Genomic DNA, 23,909 nt, shown 5'->3' on the forward strand with positions numbered 1-23,909 from the left:
GCTACTGAAACTTCTTATTTCAATTCAAGAACTGATTCTCATTCCGGAGCTAATTCCAATTCTGGAGTTAATTCTGCTTCCGTTACCGGAGCAAATTGCGATTCCCAGGTCGATTCCGATTCCGGAGCCCATTCTGATTCCGGAACCTAATCCGATTCTGGAATGGATTCCGGATTCAACTACGGAATCGGCTCCGGAGTCAACTCCGGAATCGGCTCCAGAATCATCTCCAGAATCGGCTCCGGAATCGGGATCGATTCCAGCAACGCGAAATCAACGCCGGAATTGATTCCGAACTAGGAATTGGAATCGGGTAGGTCCGATTCCGAGCTCCCACCACTACTTGAGAGATATAAGTGATTAATCGAAGGTTAAAAACATAGTGTTTGTGCATCTAAAACCAAAAAGTAGATAATTTCTTTCAGCAGATATTCTCCATGGCTTTAACTTGAAAGATTTTGCGATGGACGAATACGTTGATTTCCTAGTTTCGTGAACTTCCAAAATTAATGCAATGTAAATAACGCATGAGATTAACCTCTGGGTGTAGGACCATCTTAATGGTATTGACAAGTTTAAGCAGCTATTAGTCGCCACAATCACATGTCACGTTTGGTCCCGTGGTGCAGTTGTCAACTCACACATCCCCGTCGTCGTCGGTTCAAACCCCGTATGAGACCGGTACTTTAATAAGTCTCGAAAGCCTGCATGATCGCGTGACGACGGGATCGTGACGGCGCAAATAGATGACATTTTCATGAAAATAAACAAAAAGTTCAAGGATTCTCATTTCATCACATTCTTCTGCTGCCATTTTCTAATAAACTAAGCCTTGCTCTCTAACTGCAACCCTCATTTATGCATAACCCACTCATCGGAGTAACCGGCACACGAGCAGAAACAACACTCGAAGGACACACTGCTGCTGCACACACACACACACCTTTTCCTTTTACCGCTCAAGGACGAGGACGTGTGTGCGAATAAAGCTTGGTGCCCGTTTTTGCATTCCCCACCCAAAACCAACATCACCCCGTTGCAACCGAACCTAACTGTACATGTTGTCACCTTGCCTTTCCGTATTCCGGTACACTTCCCGAACGTACCTGCTGCCGTGGCCGGCAAGCCTGCCAGCCAGTCAACCCTTTGTCAAACCCCCGTTTTGCCACTGGCCTTTCCGAAAAGAAAAAGGCTTGAATCGATTGAATCCATCCACAGCATTGGCATCACCTTTTTCCGAAACCGGGCTCTTGCATTTGTTTGCATTCGCTTGCCTGCACGCGCACACTTATACCCACAACCGTAATAAAGATCCTTTTTATGTTGTTGTTTTTCTTCTGCTGCTGCTGCTGCTTTTGCACATTTATATGGCCCCCAGGCGGGAACGGGAACTGGGAGGGCTTGCTAGCCATTCGAAGCCAGTGGCCTGTTGCAAATTTGCCACTCCACTTTGCCCGGTGGGCATGGTCGGCACTCGACAGAAGAGAACCCCTTTTTTCGAACCCCGCCCGAAGGGTTTAATCCCGATCGAATCCCGCAACAACAGTGGGATCGGTCCACGATCAAATATTTGACGAGAAATGACAGTTCCAGCTTTGGGCTTCCGTTCCGTTTCGCGTGTGCATTCATCATCATGCCGCATCCATCCGGGTGGTACCGTAATCTTAGGTCCTTCTGGTGCGGTTCCTCACACAAAAGCGGGCCGGGCCAAATGGGCCATGGGAAAGTGAGATTAACCGTAATGCGAATCGGTGGCTGCAAAACTCCCGTTAGGTGTTCAATCAAACGAGCCTTGGGAAAGTGCCACCTTCTTCACAATGCAATGGAGCACAAGCAAGCAAGCGGATTAATATCCATAAACTGTCACCCTTGCCCCCGTCTTTTTTTCTTCTTCTCACTGATGCCAGAGAAGGTGTGTTTCTGTTCGTTCTAAAGAGTTTCTATTCTAAAGAGTGCCATCCACAACGGAGCGTGGCTTTTGGGTGTGATGGCTTTGGGATGGCTTTTGGCAACTCTTTTTTCTATTATTGGGAACAAACGGATTGTGGACGAATTTACGGCTATCAATCTCCGTAAGTACCGTTGATTGATCCTTCAATCTCACTCCTTACTGTTGGGAGCGAAGAGTCGCTAAGAATGAGGCATTTGATGATCTTTTTTGAGATTGTATTTTAGTGAAGAAATCAGTTACAATTTAAGAACACTTTATAAAGGAATAGCAACCTATTTGATGGCCCACCAAGAAGGCGTTCGACAGCGATCCCCAGTTCGGCATAAGGCGCAGGGGAGCACAGCGAACTCGATGGCTGGACCAGGTGAAGCGAGACCTGACGGAGATCGGGTGTCTGCATGAATGGGAGGCTGCAGCCAGCGACCGAGCATCCTGGAGAATGATTGTTGACCGGGCCATGTCACATCGACGGTGCTCTATCGCGAGCAGGCCAACAAGAGAGAGAGAGAGCAACCTATTTTAGAGATAAATGAATGGGTTAACCGTTCATTTTTAAATTTAAATTAAAAAATCCGTTCAAATGAACCCTTCACTCTACAGTCCTTCCAAACAAACAAGTCTACAAACAAATCAAGATGTAATGGGTTTGCTCCAGCGCCAATAGCAGCTGATCACAGCCAACCAGCCAGCCAAGACAGGCCGTACTCGGAGCAAAAAGTAATTAATTACAGCACAACAATTCCTCAAACCTCCTCCTGCAGACAATGTTTAGCCCTTCTTTCCGCCATTGTGCTTGACCCAAAGGAAGAGCTCAAAGAAAAGGGGTTCCAACCGGACCGGAGTGTTCGGAAGTGTTTGTTGGATGACAAATTGCTCGAGCCGTCGATCCATCCATCATTCGCAGAGCGGAAGAAAGTGCACCGGACAGACGCAGGAAGAACGGGGGTTTTCCCCCACTTTCTCGGAACTGTTGAGTGAAATTGCATCGGTTTGTTTATTGTTTTTGTAAGCTTTTTCCTTCTACCCTTGCCCTCACTCAGTTCTATCACTTTGCTGGCACCCTTACTGGCGGACACACTGGTGTCTGAAGCTTCTTTTGAAGCCCTGTTTTTGTTACCCATTCTGCAGGTCAACTTAATATTGCCTGCAAAAGTAAAAGTAGAGAATGTGCGCGTTCGAAAACATCTGCATGCGGAAGGAAAGCATTAGAACATTGACGTTTTTGGGAGATATCTAGCAACACCAACGTCAGAGCAAGAAACCATTTTTCATCTTGAAATGGGCATTGGGTAGACACCGTCGCCTGGCAGTCAGTAGAAAGGGTTTTGAAGTAAATCTCGGGAGGGCAATGGCGAGCGGGCGCGCGCGCACGCGATGGGCGTTTGTTTATTTGATTGAGAAGAAGTTGCTGCAAACAGCAAACAGGGATCGGTTGGAAAAAGGAAAAAGGACCCGTCCGTCGTGTGTGTTGCTGTATACCCGAAGGAGTGCACGATGATTGGAAGAAAAATAAACCATCTAGCCCACCACTTGAGGCGTGGAGAAGATTCGTCCGATCGCTTCATGATTTGGCTCGTGCTGGCTGCTGACGCGATTGAAGAAGCCACACACAAACGACGGCAAAGGAGGGCACAACACAGGGTAAAAGGATACTTTTTTCCCCTGTTGTTGCATGGGATATGTATGTGGCTGCTGGGTGATGATGATGATGATCACGGGACACGATCACGTGCCCGAATAATTTGTTGGGTAGCAGGGAGCTAGTGAAGGGAGCAATGGATGTTTATAAATAAACAGCCAACTATCGTAAAATGGAGAAACGAGACGAATGCATACGGTAGGCTGGCGTGGAAGGATTACAAATTTCCACGAAGGTGAAGTTATACACCAACGGCATTTGTTTTGCTCAATGCTAAGCGATGAATTCTGCGCCAGATGTCACATTGGAAACGTTTGCTGCACTTCTGACGGCAGTTAGGTTTAGATTTGGAGATGCTAGTTCTTCTAGAAATACGAACGGGTAACGAGGTAAAATACAAATTGTGCCACATCTTGGTAACTATTGTTACCAAATGAGGAATTTACGCGTACAGGATCATGCTCGATCTCACTACAATTGTGAAGAAGTAACACTCCAAAGGTAAGACGCATATTGTGCTATTGGTTTATGATCTCTTCCGCACTTCTTGCTTATTCTCTCCCAACGCCACAATGCCAAGCGAATGCCGGCGTTAATGGGCAACCATTGCGGGGCTTAAAATTGACCACTGGACCAAGGAGCTTTCCGCATGCAAATGATCAATTATCCGCTTTTGGATGCTCCCTAGCCCATGAGCTAAGACAAAGGTTGTGGTTAATCCGGTTAGATCTTTGCCCTGGTGGTGGTTGCTCAAGTGCCTTCATGGTGGAGTGCCGTTCTTTTACCTTTCAGCAGCGACGTGTTCCGAACCATCTTAGAAGGGCACAGGCGATTTTGCTTTCCCCAGGACAGTGTTGATCTTTCGTTGATCCTGTCGTCCGTCCTCTGGTTGGTTGGTTGGGTGGTTGCATTTGTCAACCTACTACCGAGCACAAAAACTGACGATCAGGCAGCCAAATGTTCAGGGCAATAGAGATCAAGCACAGATCTATAACCACGGCTTACCGTTTTGTGTGTCTTGCATAGCGGTTTGTACATGAATTGGAAGATTGAGTTGTCCATTTGCTGTGGTTTATCTTCCGGACCGGCGATAAACGAGTCTATTCATCGACGCCCGCAAAGCAACCGTGGGAATCAGGGAAGCGTGAAGACTTCTTTGAACGGAACAAACTCTTCGTTTCCGAAACTGGCAACAATAAAAAACAACATCCACCAAACCCCGGAAGCATGTACCTGCACCTTACTTGCTACCCTTCGGTGACAATGGATCATACGTCGAAGGAAGCTGAAAGCCCGGTAGCCAATGAGGCAATGGACACACATTTGCACTGGTTTGCTCGTGCTCGATCGATCAATCATAATTCGTGTCGCTAATGTTTAACGGCTTCTGCTAGTAGTACCGGCCACACATTCCGGACGGAAGTCGCGTAACGAATTACCACCGTCCAACGTCCACTGACCACCCATGAATGGAGGATCACTTTCACCAATGCCGCCGGTCGTTAAAGCAACACGCACACAGTTCTTTGCAACACTTTCACCCGTTTGGCTAAAGACATCGCTTAAGAACGGGTTAGGTTGCAATTATGTCGCGCGGGACTGATACGATTCGTTGGAACATTAGACCGTTGCATCACACACACTGGCCGCCCCGGGTAGCTAATTAAGGGCGCACAGGTCCCTGCGTCGACCTGGGCCCCGGCGTTCGTCCCTTTTTGACGATCCGGTTCTTGGTTTATGTAACATTTACGGCGCCCTGCCCTAATTTTTCTGAATTATTGAAATGACTAGCCTGGAACGCGTACGTCGCGCACGTCACGTACGACTTGCCAACACTGTGCAGTGGGACCCGGTGGTTTTCATTGCCGGTTAACGCTATGTTTCATACACCAATTGGAAAACATTTCTATAAATCTTAAGCCTTTTTTGTATGAAAGTGTTCGATGTTCGCAGTTGTAGCACGGTAAAGGTTTGGGAAGAGATATATCCAAACAGATGTCAAACGAGAACATAACACGTGTAATTCAATCTAACCTTAGCTCAAGCTAAAACAAAACATCATTAAGGTACGATCGATCGTATGCATCTTTCCTTCGTAAAGCGAGACCAATAACATCTCAAATCACAAAACGATACCGATCGCAAACTCCGACTTAAATGATTGTGAAGAGAGAAGATAAACTCTTGCTTGTCTACTTGGAAGAGATTAACTCAACTCTACCTTGTTTCCTACGAGAACACCCGCTGGGAGGAAGATGCTTCTGCCCAATCGTAACCGTGTTCCAATTTTCTGCTCAGCGTCTGTGTGACATTTGCCTAAGATGAGCTCGGCTAACAAAAAAAAAAAACAAAAAACAAAAAAAGGGTGTGCAAACAAGCACAATTCCCTAATCGCACTCGCTTCGTTAACGCCCTCTCGTACCTTTGTCGTCAGGCCGTTGTGCTGTATGTGCATTTGGTGGCTTTGTTTCGTAGAATCAATAAACGGGAGGCCCCTTTTGCCACGAAAAAAGGTGCAAACACACACATTGCACTTGCAAAACAAACAAATATCTTTTATCTTACTGTGGTTCTGAAGAATGGCACAATAAAAGCATCGTTTTTACGTTCATCCTTTCTTAGCTTTATCCTTTTTTTATTAGTAAGCAACCAGGTCGTTCTCTGCTGTAAAGAGTTTAATCGTAAGAACGGGTGCACACGGCACAGCTCGGGTGAAGCTAAGCCGCAAGAGTTGACCAAAATCTGCGAATCTGTGTGCTGGTTGCGATCCTCAGAATATCGATCCTATGGGAGATTTGTTGGTACAAAAGGTTGAGTGTGAAAACTTTGGTGAGTTTTTATGGAAGCATCTCACGCTACTCTTATTCTTTGCTTATTCTGTAAATAAAACAGTGCCAAAATTGATAAAGGATGCTTGCCAGTTGGTCATTGAGTTCAATGATATCTTTTAAACAGTGACAAACGTTACGAAGAGCCTTGTGCATTGAAAGGTCTTGAAAGAATGTTCTAATTCCATTCGATAAAGATCTCTTTGCAACAAGATTTGGCCGCTGAAGATGTACTATTAATAAATTGTAGCATATCTGCTAAACAGTTCACATAGCACATACTAGAGCTAACAGAACCACAGAACATACAATGTAAATAGCAAATATTCTTTCTTAAACACACCAAAAGCGCAGCGTAGGTAAACACTTAACAGCTAAAAACAGTATATTGAAACCCAAAACAGGAACTTAGTGGCAAGAACCATCGTTCTTGTCAACCATATAGACGGAACTACCATGGAGAAAACAATAACTTTCAAACACACAACTTACGATAAGCCGGATAAATAAAACCACCACCGATCATGGCATCAAAATCGTTCGAACTGTCAGAATAGGACAATACCCTTTCTCTAAAAATCTATTCATCATCTCAATTCAAGAGCTTGGTAAGTCCTCCTGGTCCAAAGTGTAGCCTCTTAGCTCAAACACTTTCAGTGAGTGAAGCCTCTTATAGGTTTCCATGATCGCCTGGACGATCAATTGCCAATCCGCGCAACAAAATTTTGGCTCCTGTTCGATCTATGTCAGCAAAAACGCCAAACCTTCTCAAACGGTGTTCAAAGGCCACTAGAGGATTAGCGCGCATTCCATCACAGTACAACCTTATTCTTTGCTACGTCTGGAAGACTCCTTCTTCAAAGAATCAATCAGTGCCTTCTACTGCATCCTAAACCTCAAACTTGATGCCAAAAACCCGCTATCAAACACAAAACCACAATGTGCTCGTGTATCGCATCTTGAAGCGTTGTTCGATTTTGAATTGATCAAGAACTATGCATTATCCAGCGAATACAATAATTACAGTGGGATGCAAGACTTTAAATAAAGCAATCTTTTCCACAAAACGGTAAACACATCTTGTGACAGACAAACAGATACGCAGTTCCAATGCAGTTGCTCTTGTTTCTTTAAGCGACCGTTTGTTTGATCTGCACTGCTCTATCCACAAAACAGAGCCCACAAAATCCCTAACCCAAACACCAATTAAACCGTCTTTCTTGCTGCGCAGATTAGATTCTAATCTGCTCGTTATTGCTTTTGACATAACGTAACGCACCTTGCCCGACAAGAGCAAAGCCTGGATGAGTGAGTGAGTGAGTGAGTGAGGAGGAGGACAAGTTCTCAACAGTGCGCTTACAACGGTGTAGGCAAGAGGCAACAAACAGAGCAAGAGCAAACTCCAAAAACGTTGACCATTCAATTGACGGGATTTTGTCTGCCTTTTGTCTGTTTGTTGGCAACGTTCCGTTTTGCTTCAAGAAGCCACAAAGTTACGCACGGGTAAAGGTAATAGAAAGGTGCACACAGCATTGCAAGGAAAGGCAAAGATGCAAAGTAAACCCCTAACCCTAACACAAAAAATGGCATAATCCACCTTCTTCTCCCTGCCGCCGGTAGATGCAACACTTAGGAGGTAGAACAACACTTCGGAACAGGGCGATTGTTTGCGGGGGCCATACAGTTTCAAGAAAGTGGTTGCTTTTCCAAGGAAATGTACAAACACACACACATAGCTCCGTTTGCTTGACCATAGATTGCTGGATTTGTTTGACCCCGGGGTCCGAGTCCCTCCGGAATCAGAAGAGATCGGTAAAGAAAGCTGCTTGCTCTTCCGAGCACAATCCCTGCCCAAATCCGTACACCCCTTTTTCCCTCGATCCTTCGATTCGATGGCCAGTTAGGTGTAGAGCTGGGTAGGTAACTAGGAAAGAGTCATAAATGTTGCGGCAAATTGCTGTCTTCCAGTGCTCTGCGCAGCTTTTCGTAATGATTTGCTAATTTTTGCTCAAACAATTACCATTCTATTGACACACACACACACACACACCGCCTCACCTTCCCCAGAGATCTTGCACGGTGATCTTCTGCGTAAGGTTATCCCCGTAGCGAAGGCAAGCATTTTCATGCAAATGATGTTCTGCGTTTTGCCCGGTTGAGGTTTGATGATGTTCGGACAGCTGGTCGGACCACTGGGGACGGTAGCAGGAAGATTTTCAAAGCGCTACTTTCTTTCTTGAACTGCGACCATTGCGACCGTGAGATGGCAACTTTCTTTCATTGGAATTTCCGTCGGTTTCTTTGGTGCGGAGGTGCGATTGCTCCTTTACCGCACAATGCGCTTTAAAGCTTCTCTTACCTAAAGAAACGAAACAACTCATTGGAGAGTGTGTTTTAAAGACAATTTTCCTAAAAAAAATCCTGCAAAAGAAAAACAAATGATCGTCACTCGCTGTGCTGGTGTAGTAGTAATGCTATGCCGGAATCCTTCCAGGATTTATTTTACAGCGTGGCAGTTAACCTCTTCTCTTCTAACGACAGCTTCGCGCGAGTAACTAGAGGTCACTCGCCTAACTCGCCTACAGCAATCAAAAGCATACTGGCGCCGCAGTGCAGCACAACTACTTCTGCTTGATCACGTGCGGCAGATCGTACTTGCCGCGGACGCACTTAATCTTCACGCCGGGCAAATCCTGACAGCGGCCCACGCGCACCAGCACGATGTTATGCTCCTGCAGATTGTGCCCAATGCCGGGTATGTACGCTACCAGCTCCTTGCCGGTCGACAGCCGCACCAGCACACACTTGCGGTTGGCGGAGTTGGGCTTCTTCGGCTTCTTGATCAGCGTCTTCAGCACGACGCCCTTCGCGAACGGTTTCCCGTCCAGTGGTTGGCGGGGCGGTCGCACCTTAAAGTGGGGCCCCGTTCGGTGCATCTGGTTGAGGGTGGCCATGGTGCTGCGCTGCAGAAACGAGGAGATCGCTGTAAAAGAAGAAAGGAAGAAAGAGGGTTCATTAAAGCATCACGATACGATCGATCCGATTGGTGGCACGTGTGCGTGTGCGCGCGAGAGGGAGTGCTATAAGAAGCGGAGGTCGCGCGCGCGTGCGTCGTCTATTTGTGTGCCTTTCGTTCCGGGACTTGGGAAGGGTTTTGTTGTTTGGCGAGCGCGCAGCTGCCTTTCGCCTATTCGATCCATGGCGAATGGGATGCTGCGTGATTAATATCCAACAGCCAATTGGGTCTATTGGCAAATAAACTCTTTTGCTGAAGACGATTAAGATGACACCGCAAGTTTGATTGGGAATATATATCGTTGTAATGAGCCTAGGTATGAATATTTGCTTATGTCTTAGGAGAAGAATACAGCAAGATCTTCATTGCAACTCGACAGAAGATGACTGTCGTTGAGAGCTGTTTACAGTAGAGGATACATGGAAAGGCAAGTTTGGAAAGAATGTTTATATTACAGGATTACTGTATACTGGAGAATGTTTACAGGATTGGAACGTATTTATAAGATCAAATTCAGTACCAAATACATCTCTCATAAATTATGTCCTAATAAACACATCGATCACACCCGACCCAACCAAGATCGTACCGGCACGATTGTGTTGGCGGCTTGTCAACGGGCTGGCTTGTCTTGTAATCACCATGTTCAACCCGTCTCCTCCGAACCGATCATCTAAATTACGATGGTAGCGAAGAAGGATCGATAAAGGACGACGACAATAAGCGCAACACACCAAAGCCCAATGTTATTTCCTTGCGAGACACCGCCGTTGCTGTGTCTTAACCATCGTCCCTTTTGTTCTTACGCTTTGTGGACGCTTTTCTTAGTAATAGTAGTAGTAGGGCTTACAAACAAAGCAAAACGCTCCGAAGAAACAATGCACACCACACACACTCTTGACAGATCGATCGATTAGGCACCATTCTTCCCTGGCCCCTTATTACTGTTGGACCCATCGCATCGGACCGTTCTCCTCTAGGCCAGTGGTTCGGTTAATTCGATTTCATTCGATGTGGTCACAAAAGAAAGGGCTTGCATAAAAGCGAGAAGAACGGTGCTGCATCATAACCGCACGGGGTGACCAATTTTAGACCACCTCATCCTTTTGTCAAGCCACAATAGAGACATTCTCAACGGGGCAACAAAAGCCATATTATGGATTTACTGTCTTTTGTTTGAAAATGCAAAGGGTAGGTGCAATATGCAAGAAGGTGTTTGTGATGCATTCACCCCCATCGATCGATCAATCGAACGCACGAGCGATCATTATTGCAGTGGAAAGTGCGGAGGAGTGTGAGCGCCACGATCTGAGTGGACAGGCCTGCTGCTGGCAGGTACTGGCCGCGGAAACGTAAGCATTATCTGACCGTCACCCAACCGGTGCCCTGGGATTGGATTGTGGAATGCGCACTTTGAAGGAGGTTATGCGCCCTAATCCACAGGACAAACCCTCTCCGGATCCGGATCGAATCCGGGATGGACACAACAAACCGTCAGCTGGGCGCCGCAGGTAGTCGCGCAAAATCGTGATTGAAATCGCTCAAGCCTTCGCCCTTTTTGCCAAACGGACAGAAGAAAAAAACCAAAATTAGCAGCCTGACTCGATTGTCCACATTTAGTGTGGCCACGTTCGCCGAGATTCATCTGTCACGTTGCGACGAGAGATCGAGCTTTTGGTTCCTTTTTTGTTTCATCTCCGCTTTTTCATCCTCCAATCCACCTGGCACGTAGTGAAATCAGTAAACCATAACGGGAACTCGCCTGTCAATCGATGCGTGTCCATCGGTGTGTGTGTGTGTGTGGACACAGCACATCAACGTCCGCAATCTAGAAGGGTTTAAATGCATTCAGCGTCCATCCGTTCCTTTGCAACACGAAGAAGAGCGCGCGTTCCTACGACGTCGGTCCCTTTTTCTTTCGCCATTTGTTGCCACTCTTTCGTGGCATTTTCGGTTGTTGAACGTCCGTTAATCGTATCCAATACCAACATGCTAACCCTCCGCAACGCCATCCTTTCGTGCCTTGACCACCGAATTAGCTATCGGTCAGCATCGTGACGCAGCTAAATCTTGCACAGGACACGCCGCTCATATTGAGCCATTGAGCCGTCCCCCGTTCTTCCTTACCCAACAAAGCTACCAAAGAAAGAAGGAAAAAAAGCAAACCATCAGAAATGGCCGGTTGATATATTCGTCCTGCACACCCGTCCACTGACTAATCCTTTGGCTGGGCAGAAAGTGCAACATAATGCTCTGTTTTCTGTTTTGCAGCCTCCAATCAAGAAGGGGCCCCGGTGGTGTGATACATGCACCGTGTGGTCATTACGCTTCCGTGTACGACACAACGCATCCGTCCGTTGCGATGGCAGATGTTTGGTTCAACCCCGTTGCCGGACATTGTGACGAGGGATGTTGTTCGAGCAGCCAAACAAATTGCAGAATTGTCCGAAATCGAAGGTAATTGCTTTCTGTGTGACTTTAATTAAATTAAGGTTCTACACTTAATTACAAAACTGACGCTTGTAAAATAGATGAAAATAAAGGAATTAACAGTATTCGGAAGACACATTTAGTGACCCAGTTTCACACCCTATCTTCATATCAAAATTATTGCAGAAAATGCAAACGATAAAAAACACACAAAAGCTCCCAATGTGCTTTTGCAATAAAAAACATTTCCCCAGTAGTCACACCTGCTGGAGATGCGCAAGTTCCCACCGAGCGTTAAAATCCTTTCCATTTTCACACGTGCACAAGCAATCCCAGCAACCGACGCGCGTAATGCACCATTGACCACGATTGTCAACTCCACAACAGGGTCAGCCCAATCAATCGAAACAGAAAGAGGACGAAAACGGCTTTCGTTCAGCTCCGGAGATTAGCCGGTGTGCGAACAATGCAATCCAATCTATATGTAAATGAACTTTTCCGACCGCCAAACATTCCTGCGTTTTCACAGCTTCCTTTTTTTGTTGCTGCGTTTTCCCGTTCCAGTTGGATTGTCTTTGCGCGTTTGCTGTTTGCTGGAAGCTTTTGCAAGAGATGGGGTAAAGCTTTTGACACATTGCATACAATCGGGTGAGGGTTATGGGTTGTTGTTTGCGATTGGTTACGGTCAGGATCAAACGATCCTGTGCGAGGGTGTGTGTATGCAGGTGTGCATAATTACACCTAGAAAGGGACATCGCGGGAGAAAGTAGTTAAAGTAGAGTCGGGACGGGGACAAAAGCTGCTCCCAAAATTGACCTATTGATCTGAGTTTGTCATTCTCACTGTGGTCGCTTTTAGCATTCATTTTTTTTCATTTTTGGTGTGTATAAACTGAACTAAAAAGAGCATTAAAAACCATACAATCCCAATCGCAAGCACACTCTTTTCCTTTTGTTGAATAATTCCTGAAAGATTAGATACTGCTGTGCAAGATCTTTCCAGTTCAAGTTCAATTTAATTAGCTTACATACATAAGGATCCCCGGACAATGATAGTCCTTATCAGAATGTGTAGCAAGAATGGCGATAATCGTTGCTGGACAAGCTCAATACATTGCAGCAGCTTTTGTTTCCCGCGAAGACACCGCATGACGTTAGCAAAGGGCGATCGCACAGACACATACATAGACTTGTGTTGTTTGTGAGAATGGGAGTAGCCCAAACTACACACTAAAATGGGGACAATCAGTTTCGGTTCGATATCTAAATGATGCATTCCAATTTTATGACTGCATTTAAACGGCGGGCCGCTTGATTTGCTTATCTTGCCCGCGACATGTAGGTTTTAAGTGCCGCACCTGTACGCGAAGCTCGCTCAGTCTCCGTTTCGACGGCTTACAGAATGGTTAAGTGGCATCCAACTGGGTACCGGCGGTGGATTAGTAGTCCGACCGGTCCCATACTACTGCTAGTGTTATTGGCTCTCGTTGGTGATTACTCCTCTCGTGGTGTATTTGCAGCCAGCCCTCTACCCGACCAAGGTGATGTGCTCTATCACGCCGCCAGTGTGTCGTCGAACGCCGCTACGCGGGACGTAGACAGCACTTACTTCCTGCCGAATACAACCGTCCCAACGCACTACTCAATATCGCTGCGCACCGATATCCACAACGATGTGCGAACGTTTAGTGCAATCACGCGCATCTATCTGACCGTGCTGGCACCTACCGATCTGATCGTAATGCATGTGCAGGAGCTCAACATCGCAAGTGTGGCCCTGTATCGGATTGCTTCTACCGGGGGCAATGAAATCTGGATCGATTCACCGACGTACATGATCGATATCGTCCGGGAGCACGTTACGTTCCGCACGGCCGGCATGCTGCCGCTCGGCAATTACGCGCTAGAGGTCGCGTACACTGGATCGATGCGCAACTACCAGAGCGGTTACCTGGTGTCGCGCTATCGAAACGAGGCGAACGAGTGGCGCTCGGTGGGAACGACCCACTTCCAGGCGACACTTGCCCGCCGCGTCTTTCCGTGCTACGATGAGCCGGCCCTGAAGGCGACCTTCGACCTGAAGATCACCCACCACCGGACGTACACGGCGATCGCAAACATGCCCCTAGCCGGTACGGACATCGATCCCAACGACAGGGAATATCTGGTCAGCCGGTTCGAACGTACCCCGCTAATGTCCACCTACCTGCTGGCGTTCGCGGTGACAGATTTTAAGACGCTGCGCAACGGCCAGCACGAGATAGTGGTGCGGAGCAATGCGCAGGACGATGCGATGTACGCGCTGACCGTCGGGTCGACGATTCTGGAGCGATTGGGCTCTTATCTGGAGTTGTCGTACTACGACTACATGCCCAAGATGACTTCGATCGCCGTGCCGGACCGTGGGACGGGCGCGATGGAGAACTGGGGCCTGGTGACGTACGGGTAAGTGGTGTCATAATCAAGCGCGGGATTGGTTTTATTAGAACCGATGCTCATCGATAGCGACTGATATATTGCAGGGAACCGTCGCTGTTGTACAGCCCGGCCGTAAATACCTATCGCAATCGTAAACGCGTTACGACCGTCATTGCGCACGAGTACGCGCACCAGTGGTTTGGCGATCTGGTTAGCCCCCGCTCGTGGGACTTCATCTGGCTGAGCGAGGGTTTTGCGACGCTGTACGAGTACCTTGCGACACGGCTGGCCGAACCGGGCGATGAGTACTGGGAGCTGTTCAGTGTGGAGGTCGTGCAGCGAGCGTTCCTTCAGGATGCGAACGAACAGATTCGTCCGATCAATTGGCAGGCGGCGACACAGGCGGAAGTGAGCAGTTTGTTCGATATTATTGCGTACCAGAAAGGTTTGTTGGGCAAGAGAATGGAATGCTTTATTGCGATGGGAGTGATTAAAATACTTGTACTTCCAGCCGGCAGTGTGCTGAACATGTTCCGCAATGTACTAGGGGAAAGCGAATGGCGCCAGGGTTTGACCCAGTACCTGACCGACCGTGGCTATGATGCTGCAACGGAAGAGAACCTAGCGCTGCACCTGCAGCGTGCCGTCGAGGGGAAGGACATCCTACCGCCAACGGCAAACGTGCGCGATCTGCTTGCCTCCTGGACCGATGCGCCCGGCTTTCCCGTGCTGAACGTGTACCGGCTGTACCGGGACGGCATGATGATCCTCTCCCAGGAGCGCTTCCTAGAGCAGAGCGTTCTGCCGACCGGCCACGTGTGGCACATCCCTTTCAACTATGCGTACGAATCGTCCGCAACGTTCTACGATCTCACCACCGCCGGCTGGCTATCGTCCCGGGCAGCCAAACTGGAAACACCCGTACCGGACGATGAGTGGGTCGTGTTCAACAAACAGCAGACGGGCTACTATCGCGTGAATTACGATCGCCGCAACTGGGACCTGCTGGCGCAGGCACTGATGGCCAACCGTAACGCCATACACCGGGCCAACCGTGCGCAACTGATAGACGATGCGTTCAATCTGGCCCGTGCCGATCTGCTCGATATGGCGGTTGTGTTGCGGCTCATGCGCTATCTGCGCGCCGAGCGCGACTATGCGCCTTGGTACGCGGCTGACAAGGTGCTGACCTACCTGTACGACAAGGTGCGTGCCACCGAGCATGAGCACGCGTTTTTGGTGTACGTAGATGAGCTGATCGAGGAGGTTTACGCCACACTTTCGGTGGATACGGTCGGACAGGGTGAGTCGACGCTGTACAAGTACCTGCGGCAGTTGATCACCGGCTGGGCTTGTCGCATCGGCTACAAGGATTGTTTGGAGCGATCGCGAGCGGCACTCAGAAAGGAGTTGCTGCCCGGTCAGGGAGAGTCCTCCGTAGCCGTACATCCGGATGTGCGGGCCGTGGTGTACTGTTACGGTTTGCAGCAGGACAGTGCGGAGGAGTTCCAGCTCATCTTCCAGCGGCTGATGGCGTCGCGCAATCAGGCCGAGCGGACTGATCTTATAGACGCGCTTGGCTGTGCTCGGAATGCGGACAGCATTACCTCACTCCTAGCGACAATCGTGTTCAGTGCCGCACCGGACACAACGTTCGTCTACCTGTCGGAGGAACGGAATCGAGTGTTCCAAGCAATCTACTCCGGTGGAAGAGCACCGACGCTTGCGCTCATGAATGTGCTCAGTGATCCCGTCTCGGTGCAGCAACTTTTGGCGTATGTGTTTGATCCGTTTGTATGCAAAAACTGCTTATTAGGAATGTTTCAACTATACCTCTTTCTCATTCCACAGCATTGTTGGGGAAGGAACGATCACCAATGCCGTCATGAACATTGCCCAGCGCACTAACGGAGCAGAGGAAATGGCCCGCCTCGAAATGATGCTCACGGCAATGAATGGAATCCTTCCGCCAGGTACACTCAATAATGCCAGGGATACGGCAGCTGCACGTCCGCAATGGTTCACTACAGCGGAGGGACTAATCGTGGGCGAGTTTTTGGAGCAATACAATCTTCCCTAGAATGTACGGTTAAGATTTGCTATCTCTCTGGCTGTCAATCTTTAATGTCAACAACTATCAGGCTGTACCTTCTCCGATTGCCTATCACGTGAAGTCAATCGGCGCCTGACTGATAAGGTTGAATCATAATAAAAGAAGCTAGAGTGTGATTTGTTCATAAGCAAATAAGTCGGATGTACACACCTGCCTGCCTTATCATTTACATATCCAATGAATCGATCGCGGCCATTTTGAGGCCAACATTGAGTAACAGAGTATCAACTGAGACAACGCTATTGTGTAACCGATGATGTCTCGTCAATCATTCTTCCGATTAGCATATCTTCCTCATGATATCACCATGGTATAAAACGTGGTCAATCCTTCGTGGTGCACCTCAGTGTCTCGCTCCAGACGAGATGGTGTTACATTTGGGAAAGAACATTGTGCTGCTCTTGCTGGTGGTGTCCAGCTCGACGCTTGCCGTCTTTGGACAGCGATCAGCTGCCCATCCGGAATGGAACAATCGTGAATTTGCACCCGCGCCGGATACTTCCAGCCCTCGGGATGATTCGATCGATCAGAGCTACCGTCTACCAACCGATACCGTCCCAACGCACTACACGATCCGTCTCCACACGGATCTGCACACCGGAAGCCGCGCATTCAGTGGCATCGTGGATATTGAATTCGACGTCGTTGTGCCGACTGATGCAATCGTTGTGCATAACCGTGATCTGCTGATCGCATCGGCTGCTCTCTACGCCAAGGATCAAGATGGACTGCTGGTTGAGTTTGGATTCCCGCACCACGAGTTTGACCAACGTACCGAGCAGCTTACGTTCCACCCGGGTCAGGTGCTACCGATCGGCAGCTATGTGCTGACCGTTGAGTACAGTGGTTTGCTTCAAACGTCCTCCAACAGTGGCTTCTTCCTGAAGTCGTACGTCAACGATGACGGTGAGCGTCGGTACGTCGGTACCACACAGTTCGAGTCGACCAACGCCCGCATGGCCTTCCCGTGTTATGACGAGCCACTGTTGAAGGCTGGCTTTACCCTGTGGATCACACACATTGCCGAATATAACGCAGTGTCGAACATGCCTGTCGAAGAGGTTGTGCCGTCGGAGGAGCACGAAGGATACGTCACGACCAAGTTTGGACCAACGCCCAAAATGTCTTCTTATCTGCTCGCATTTGGTGTTTCCGATTTCGTTGCACTTGAAGATGGCAACCAGCAGTTGTACGCCCGTCCGAATGCAATGGATGAGGCCGAGTTTGGTTTGGAAGCGGGTGTCAAGATATTGGATGCGCTGAGCGAATACACTTATGTGAACTACTATGACTACATGCCGAAATTGTCCCAGATGGCTATTCCCGACCGTGGCGGTGGCGCAATGGAGAACTGGGGACTTGTCAAGTACGCCGAAACGGGACTGCTGTTCGACCCGGCCCGTAATACGTACCGCACGCGCAAGGGAATCGCAGTGGTAGTTGCTCACGAGTTGGCACATCAGTGGTTTGGTGATCTGGTTGGACCGCAATGGTGGAGCTATATCTGGTTAAACGAAGGCTTTGCCAACCTGTACGGGTACATTGGAGCTGATCTGGCCTACCCATCGGAGCGCTACTGGGATCTGTACGCGGTAGAGAACGTCCAAAATGCATTCGGACCCGATGCGACTGATTCCACTCGACCGATGACTCAAGATGCTACGACACCGTCCGCCATTTCGGGACTGTTTGATTCTATCGCTTACGACAAATGTGAGTAGTTTTCATGCAAAAACATTCTTATCGTACTCATGGGGAACTCCTTCTGTATTCTTTTCTGTATTTTACTTTCCAGCTGGAAGCGTACTGAACATGTTCCGTATGGTACTTGGTGATGATAACTTCCGCGCTGGATTGAAGGTTTATTTGTTGAACCGCCAACTGGACGGTGCTGTTGCTGACGATCTCTACGCTGGTCTGCAGGCCGCCATCGACGATAAGGACGTGCTCCCGGATGGATACACCGTCAAGCAGTTGATGGATAGCTGGACCACGGAGCCCGGCTACCCGGTGCTGACTGTGCGCCGTAACTACAACGATGGTTCGGCGATCCTTTCGCAGGAGCGGTTCTACGCTGACAAACGTTCCCCGAACGCCAACGTCTGGTACATTCCGTACTCTTTCGCCAGTGCTTCCAGCCCAGACTTTGAGGACCTTTCCGACTTCCAGTGGCTGTCGACCAAGGCCGAACGTATTGAAACCGGCGCCTCAGCCGACGAGTGGATCATTTTCAACAAGCAGCAGACAGGATACTATCGCGTCAACTACGACGCACACAACTGGCTGATGATTGCGAACGCTTTGCGCGAGGATCCTTCCGCTATCCATCGTTTCAACCGGGCACAGCTGATCAACGACGCATTCAATCTTGCACGGGCTGGCCGTCACGACTTGGCCCTCACATTGGACATGCTGCGATATCTCTCCAACGAGCACGAATACACCCCGTGGGCTGCGGCCAACGGTGTCCTGAACTACTTCTACAACAAGCTCCGTGGAACGGCCAACTATCACGACTTCATCGTGTACGTCGATGCTCTCATTGGCCCAGTCTTTGACAGCTTCGGTGACATCGCTACTGTGCCCGAGGACGAAACGCTACTCGACAAGTACCTGAAGCAACTCATCTCGACCTGGGCCTGCCGGGTTGGCTACACCGAGTGTCTTCGCCAAACGGCCGAAGCTTTGCATACGGCCGTCGAAACGAACACCCCAGTGCATCCGGACGTGTCGTACGTGGTGTATTGCTATGGTCTCAAGGGTGCTACTGATGACGAGTACCGTTGGTTATTCGATCAGATGATCAACTCCAACAACGAAGCAGAGCGACAGCTGCTGATCGATGCGCTGGGCTGTGCTCAGGACCAATCTCAACTCATCTCGCTGCTTACCGTTGCCATTGGTAGCAATTCCGAGCTGAACAGCTTGCTGAACGGTGAACGATCTCGCATCGTTTCCTCGATCTACTCGGCCGGTCGGTTTGGCGTGGAGGCAATGATTGAGGCCCTGTCGGATCCCTTGTTGGCTCAGGAGTTTGTTGGTCGCTTCGGACAGGGAACACTGAACAACGTCGTATCGAATGTGGCCTCGCGTACCAATAATGACGGAGAGCTGGAACAGCTGGAGCAGTTCTTGGCCGCTCTGGGTGATTTGATCAGCCCCGAAACGGCTGCCGCTGCGGTACGTACCGTTAAGACAAATGCCGCTTGGTTCGAAACGTACGAAGGAGTCCTCTCTACGACGTACTTTTCTGACTTTACCAACTAATTTGGACGACACGAATTGGAACAAAGTATGGGTGTTTTGTTAAAAATTGCAAATAAAAATACACATTGATTCCTTCATGTAAATGACATGGTGTAGTCGATCAAAGGAAGAAACAAAACATGTGAGTTCCACAACGTAAGATTACTACAATCATTGCTGTATAGTAGCGAATACACAAAGTAAAGCATTAAAAATATCTCGTCCATTTAATGCATTCTGATATCTCAAGATCAATTTCTTCACTGTCCTTTCAGACCATTGAGCCAATCAAAGATATAGGTTGTTATGCCAGACAGTAACACAACTTTTTAAGCTGTTTAGGTTTATTTAAAAAATTGTAGCTTCCCGTATTGAATTGAGTATTGCTATCGACTAATTTTTGTCCCATTATTGATATGGTAGCTGTTATTTGCAGTAGTGACTACAACGGAAGAACGGATCATCGAGATTACAAATGAGGAATATTATCGTTTCGATAGAGATCGACTAAGTCAATAAAGGTTCCACCTTTCCGCGCTGCAATCGATCAGATGAAGCCAACATACCACGACTCCGTTGGTTCACAATAAAAGATAACTACGGCACATATGATCTTCTTCTTTTTGGCACAACAACCATTGTCGGTCAAGGCCTGCCTGCCAGTACCACTAGTGGGCTTGGCTTCAGTGACTTATTGATTACACCTAGCATGATAGTCAGCCCTATGTATGGGGGGGGGCACGGTCCATTCGGGGATTGAACATATGACGAGCATGTTTATAAGTCGTGCGAGTTGACGAATGTACCACGAGACCGGCCCAGCCCACGGAGCATGATAGGCTAATGAATTTGCTCAAAGACCTGTATCCTTATCTCATTCTCTTCCAACGGAACCATCGAACATGTCGGGATGAAATTGAGCTCCGATTGAGACAACGCTATTGTGTAATTCAGTGGCTCTTGTATATTGTCAATCATTCTTCCGATTAGCATATCTTGCAAAAGATATGGGTGGACGATACGGTATAAAACATGGACAGTGTTCCAACGCACACCTCAGTGTCTCGCTCCAGACGAGATGGTGTTACATTTGGGAAAGAACATTGTGCTGCTCTTGCTGGTGGTGTCCAGCTCGACGCTTGCCGTCTTTGGACAGCGATCAGCTGCCCATCCGGAATGGAACAATCGTGAATTTGCACCAGCGCCGGATACTTCCAGCCCTCGGGATGATTCGATCGATCAGAGCTACCGTCTACCGACCGATAGCGTCCCAACGCACTACACGATCCGTCTCCATACGGATCTGCACACTGGAAGTCGCGCATTCAGTGGTATCGTGGACATTGAATTCGACGTCATTGTGCCGACTGATGCGATCGTTATGCATAACCGTGATCTGCTGATCGCATCGGCTGCTCTCTACGCCAAGGATCAAGATGGACTGCTGGTTGAGTTTGGATTCCCGCACCACGAGTTTGACCAACGCACCGAGCAGCTTACGTTCCACCCGGGTCAGGTGCTACCGATCGGCAGCTATGTGCTGACTGTTGAGTACAGTGGTTTGCTTCAAACGTCCTCCAACAGTGGCTTCTTCCTGAAGTCGTACGTCAACGATGACGGTGAGCGTCGGTACGTCGGTACCACGCAGTTCGAGTCGACCAACGCCCGCATGGCCTTCCCGTGTTATGACGAGCCACTGTTGAAGGCTGGCTTTACCCTGTGGATCACACACATTGCCGAATATAACGCCGTGTCGAACATGCCTGTCGAAGAGGTTGTGCCGTCGGAGGAGCACGAAGGATACGTCACGACCAAGTTTGGACCAACGCCCAAGATGTCTTCTTATCTGCTCGCATTTGGTGTTTCCGATTTCGTGTCAATTGAGGATGGCACCCAGCAGGTGTATGCCCGCCCGAATGCAATTGAGGAGGCCGAGTTTGGTTTGAAAGCGGGTGTCAAGATATTGGATGCGCTGAACGAATACACTGATGTGAATTATTATGACTATCTGCCCAAGCTGACACAGATGGCTATTCCTGACCGTGGCGGTGGCGCAATGGAAAACTGGGGCCTAGTAAAGTACGGTGAAACGGCTCTGTTGTTCAACCCGAATCGAAACACCTACCGTGTGCGTAAATCAGTTGCGGTGGTCATTTCGCACGAGTATTCTCATCTATGGTTTGGTGACCTCGTCGGACCACATTGGTGGAGCTATGTCTGGCTGAAAGAGGGCTTTGCTGAACTATTCGGATACATTGGCTCGGACCTCGCCTATCCATCGGAGCGCTACTGGGATCTGTTCGCGATTGAAAATATTCACAATGCCTTCGGACCCGATGCGACTGATTCCACTCGACCAATGACTCAAGATGCTACGACACCGTCCGGAATCGCGGGGCTATTTGATATCATTGCTTACGACAAGTGTAGGATTTGTTGCAATCTACTTGGTTCTTATCTTGATCCACTACATAACCTTATTATTTTTCTATTCCAGCTGGAAGCGTACTGAACATGTTCCGTATGGCGCTTGGTGACGATAATTTCCGCGCTGGATTGAAGATTTATTTGTTGAACCGCCAACTGGACGGTGCTGTTGCTGACGATCTCTACGCTGGTCTGCAGGCCGCCATCGACGATAAGGACGTACTCCCGGACGGATACACCGTCAAGCAGTTGATGGATAGCTGGACCACGGAGCCCGGCTACCCGGTGCTGACTGTGCGCCGTAACTACAACGATGGTTCGGCGATCCTTTCGCAGGAGCGGTTCTACGCTGACAAACGTTCCCCGAACGCCAACGTCTGGTACATTCCGTACTCTTTCGCCAGTGCTTCCAGCCCAGACTTTGAGGACCTTTCCGACTTCCAGTGGCTGTCGACCAAGGCCGAACGTATTGAAACCGGCGCCTCTGCCGACGAGTGGATCATTTTCAACAAGCAGCAGACGGGATACTATCGCGTCAACTACGACGCACACAACTGGCTGATGATTGCGAACGCTTTGCGCGAGGATCCTTCCGCTATCCATCGTTTCAACCGGGCACAGCTGATCAACGACGCATTCAATCTTGCACGGGCTGGCCGTCACGACTTGGCCCTCACATTGGACCTGCTGCGATATCTCTCCAACGAGCACGAATACGCCCCGTGGGCTGCGGCCAACGGTGTCCTGAACTACTTTTACAACAAGCTCCGTGGAACGGCCAACTATCACGACTTCATCGTGTACGTCGATGCTCTCATTGGCCCAGTCTTTGACAGCTTCGGTGACATCGCTACTGTGCCCGAGGACGAAACGCTACTCGACAAGTACCTGAAGCAACTCATCTCGACCTGGGCCTGCCGGGTTGGCTACACCGAGTGTCTTCGCCAAACGGCCGAAGCTTTGCATACGGCCGTCGAAACGAACACCCCAGTGCATCCGGACGTGTCGTACGTGGTGTATTGCTATGGTCTCAAGGGTGCTACCGATGACGAGTACCGTTGGTTATTCGATCAGATGATCAACTCCAACAACGAAGCCGAGCGACAGCTGCTGATCGATGCGCTGGGCTGTGCTCAGGACCAATCTCAACTCATCTCGCTGCTTACCGTTGCCATTGGTAGCAATTCCGAGCTGAACAGCTTGCTGAACGGTGAGCGATCCCGCATCGTTTCCTCGATCTACTCGGCCGGTCGGTTTGGCGTGGAGGCGATGATTGAGGCCCTATCGGATCCCTTGTTGGCTCAGGAGTTTGTTGGTCGCTTCGGCCAGGGAACACTGAACAACGTCGTTTCGAATGTGGCCTCGCGTACCAACAACGACGGAGAGCTGGAACAGCTGGAGCAGTTCTTGGCCGCTCTGGGTGATTTGATCAGCCCCGAAACGGCTGCCGCTGCGGTACGTACCGTTAAGACAAATGCCGCTTGGTTCGAAACGTACGAAGGAGTCCTCTCTACGACGTACTTTTCTGACTTTACCAACTAATTTGAACGACACTGATTAGGACAGAGTTTGATTTTGTGTAATGCAATAAAAATACAACTTGATTAAAAAATAGTATAACTTGTAGCGGCTAAAATCACGAGCCAAACATTACTTGATTGTCCTTCGATAGAAACGGTAGCACAGAACATAAATTACACATGACAAGTGTTTCTGCTGCTCTTATCAGGAGCAGTATACAACGATACAAAATTATGCGAACAATTCATTCATAATAGCACAGCAATCGATTAAAAGTCACTTACTTATGAAACAAACAATACAAGCGCCGTGACGGCCGCC

General features: G+C 48.9%; 4 protein-coding genes across 7 annotated transcripts in view; 3 read left to right on the forward strand and 1 right to left on the reverse strand.

Annotated features, from left to right (window-relative positions):
• Nucleotides 1-8,876: 8,876 nt before the first annotated feature.
• The window catches only part of LOC11176150 (small ribosomal subunit protein uS12m), a 33,165-nt gene continuing 18,132 nt past the window's right edge, over nucleotides 8,877-23,909 (reverse strand). For 3 of the 4 annotated variants that reach the window (XM_061646325.1, XM_061646326.1, XM_061646327.1), the window contains one exon: nucleotides 8,877-9,401. In XM_061646325.1, the coding sequence (XP_061502309.1) occupies nucleotides 9,040-9,401 (362 nt within the window). In that variant the 3' untranslated portion in view covers nucleotides 8,877-9,039. Of the gene's footprint in view, nucleotides 9,402-16,114; nucleotides 16,209-23,909 lie in introns of those variants that run through there. The other variant, XM_061646328.1, reaches the window with a different exon arrangement.
• On the forward strand, nucleotides 13,235-16,539 carry LOC11175588 (aminopeptidase N-like). The gene is made up of 4 exons (XM_061646307.1): nucleotides 13,235-14,308; nucleotides 14,386-14,726; nucleotides 14,793-16,056; nucleotides 16,133-16,539. The coding sequence occupies exons 1-4, from the start codon at nucleotides 13,266-13,268 to the stop codon at nucleotides 16,359-16,361; spliced, it is 2,877 nt and encodes a 958-aa protein (XP_061502291.1). The 5' UTR covers nucleotides 13,235-13,265; the 3' UTR covers nucleotides 16,362-16,539.
• On the forward strand, nucleotides 16,717-19,744 carry LOC11175890 (aminopeptidase N-like). The gene is made up of 2 exons (XM_003435919.2): nucleotides 16,717-18,107; nucleotides 18,190-19,744. Exons 1-2 carry the CDS (start codon nucleotides 16,760-16,762, stop codon nucleotides 19,659-19,661), a joined length of 2,820 nt encoding a protein of 939 aa, XP_003435967.2. The 5' UTR covers nucleotides 16,717-16,759; the 3' UTR covers nucleotides 19,662-19,744.
• Nucleotides 20,719-23,681, forward strand: LOC133391522 (aminopeptidase N-like). Its single transcript, XM_061646308.1, has 2 exons — nucleotides 20,719-22,066; nucleotides 22,138-23,681. The coding sequence occupies exons 1-2, from the start codon at nucleotides 20,719-20,721 to the stop codon at nucleotides 23,607-23,609; spliced, it is 2,820 nt and encodes a 939-aa protein (XP_061502292.1). The 3' UTR covers nucleotides 23,610-23,681.

This window comes from Anopheles gambiae, chromosome 2 (assembly GCF_943734735.2).
Source record: "Anopheles gambiae chromosome 2, idAnoGambNW_F1_1, whole genome shotgun sequence".
NCBI lineage: Eukaryota > Metazoa > Arthropoda > Insecta > Diptera > Culicidae > Anopheles > Anopheles gambiae.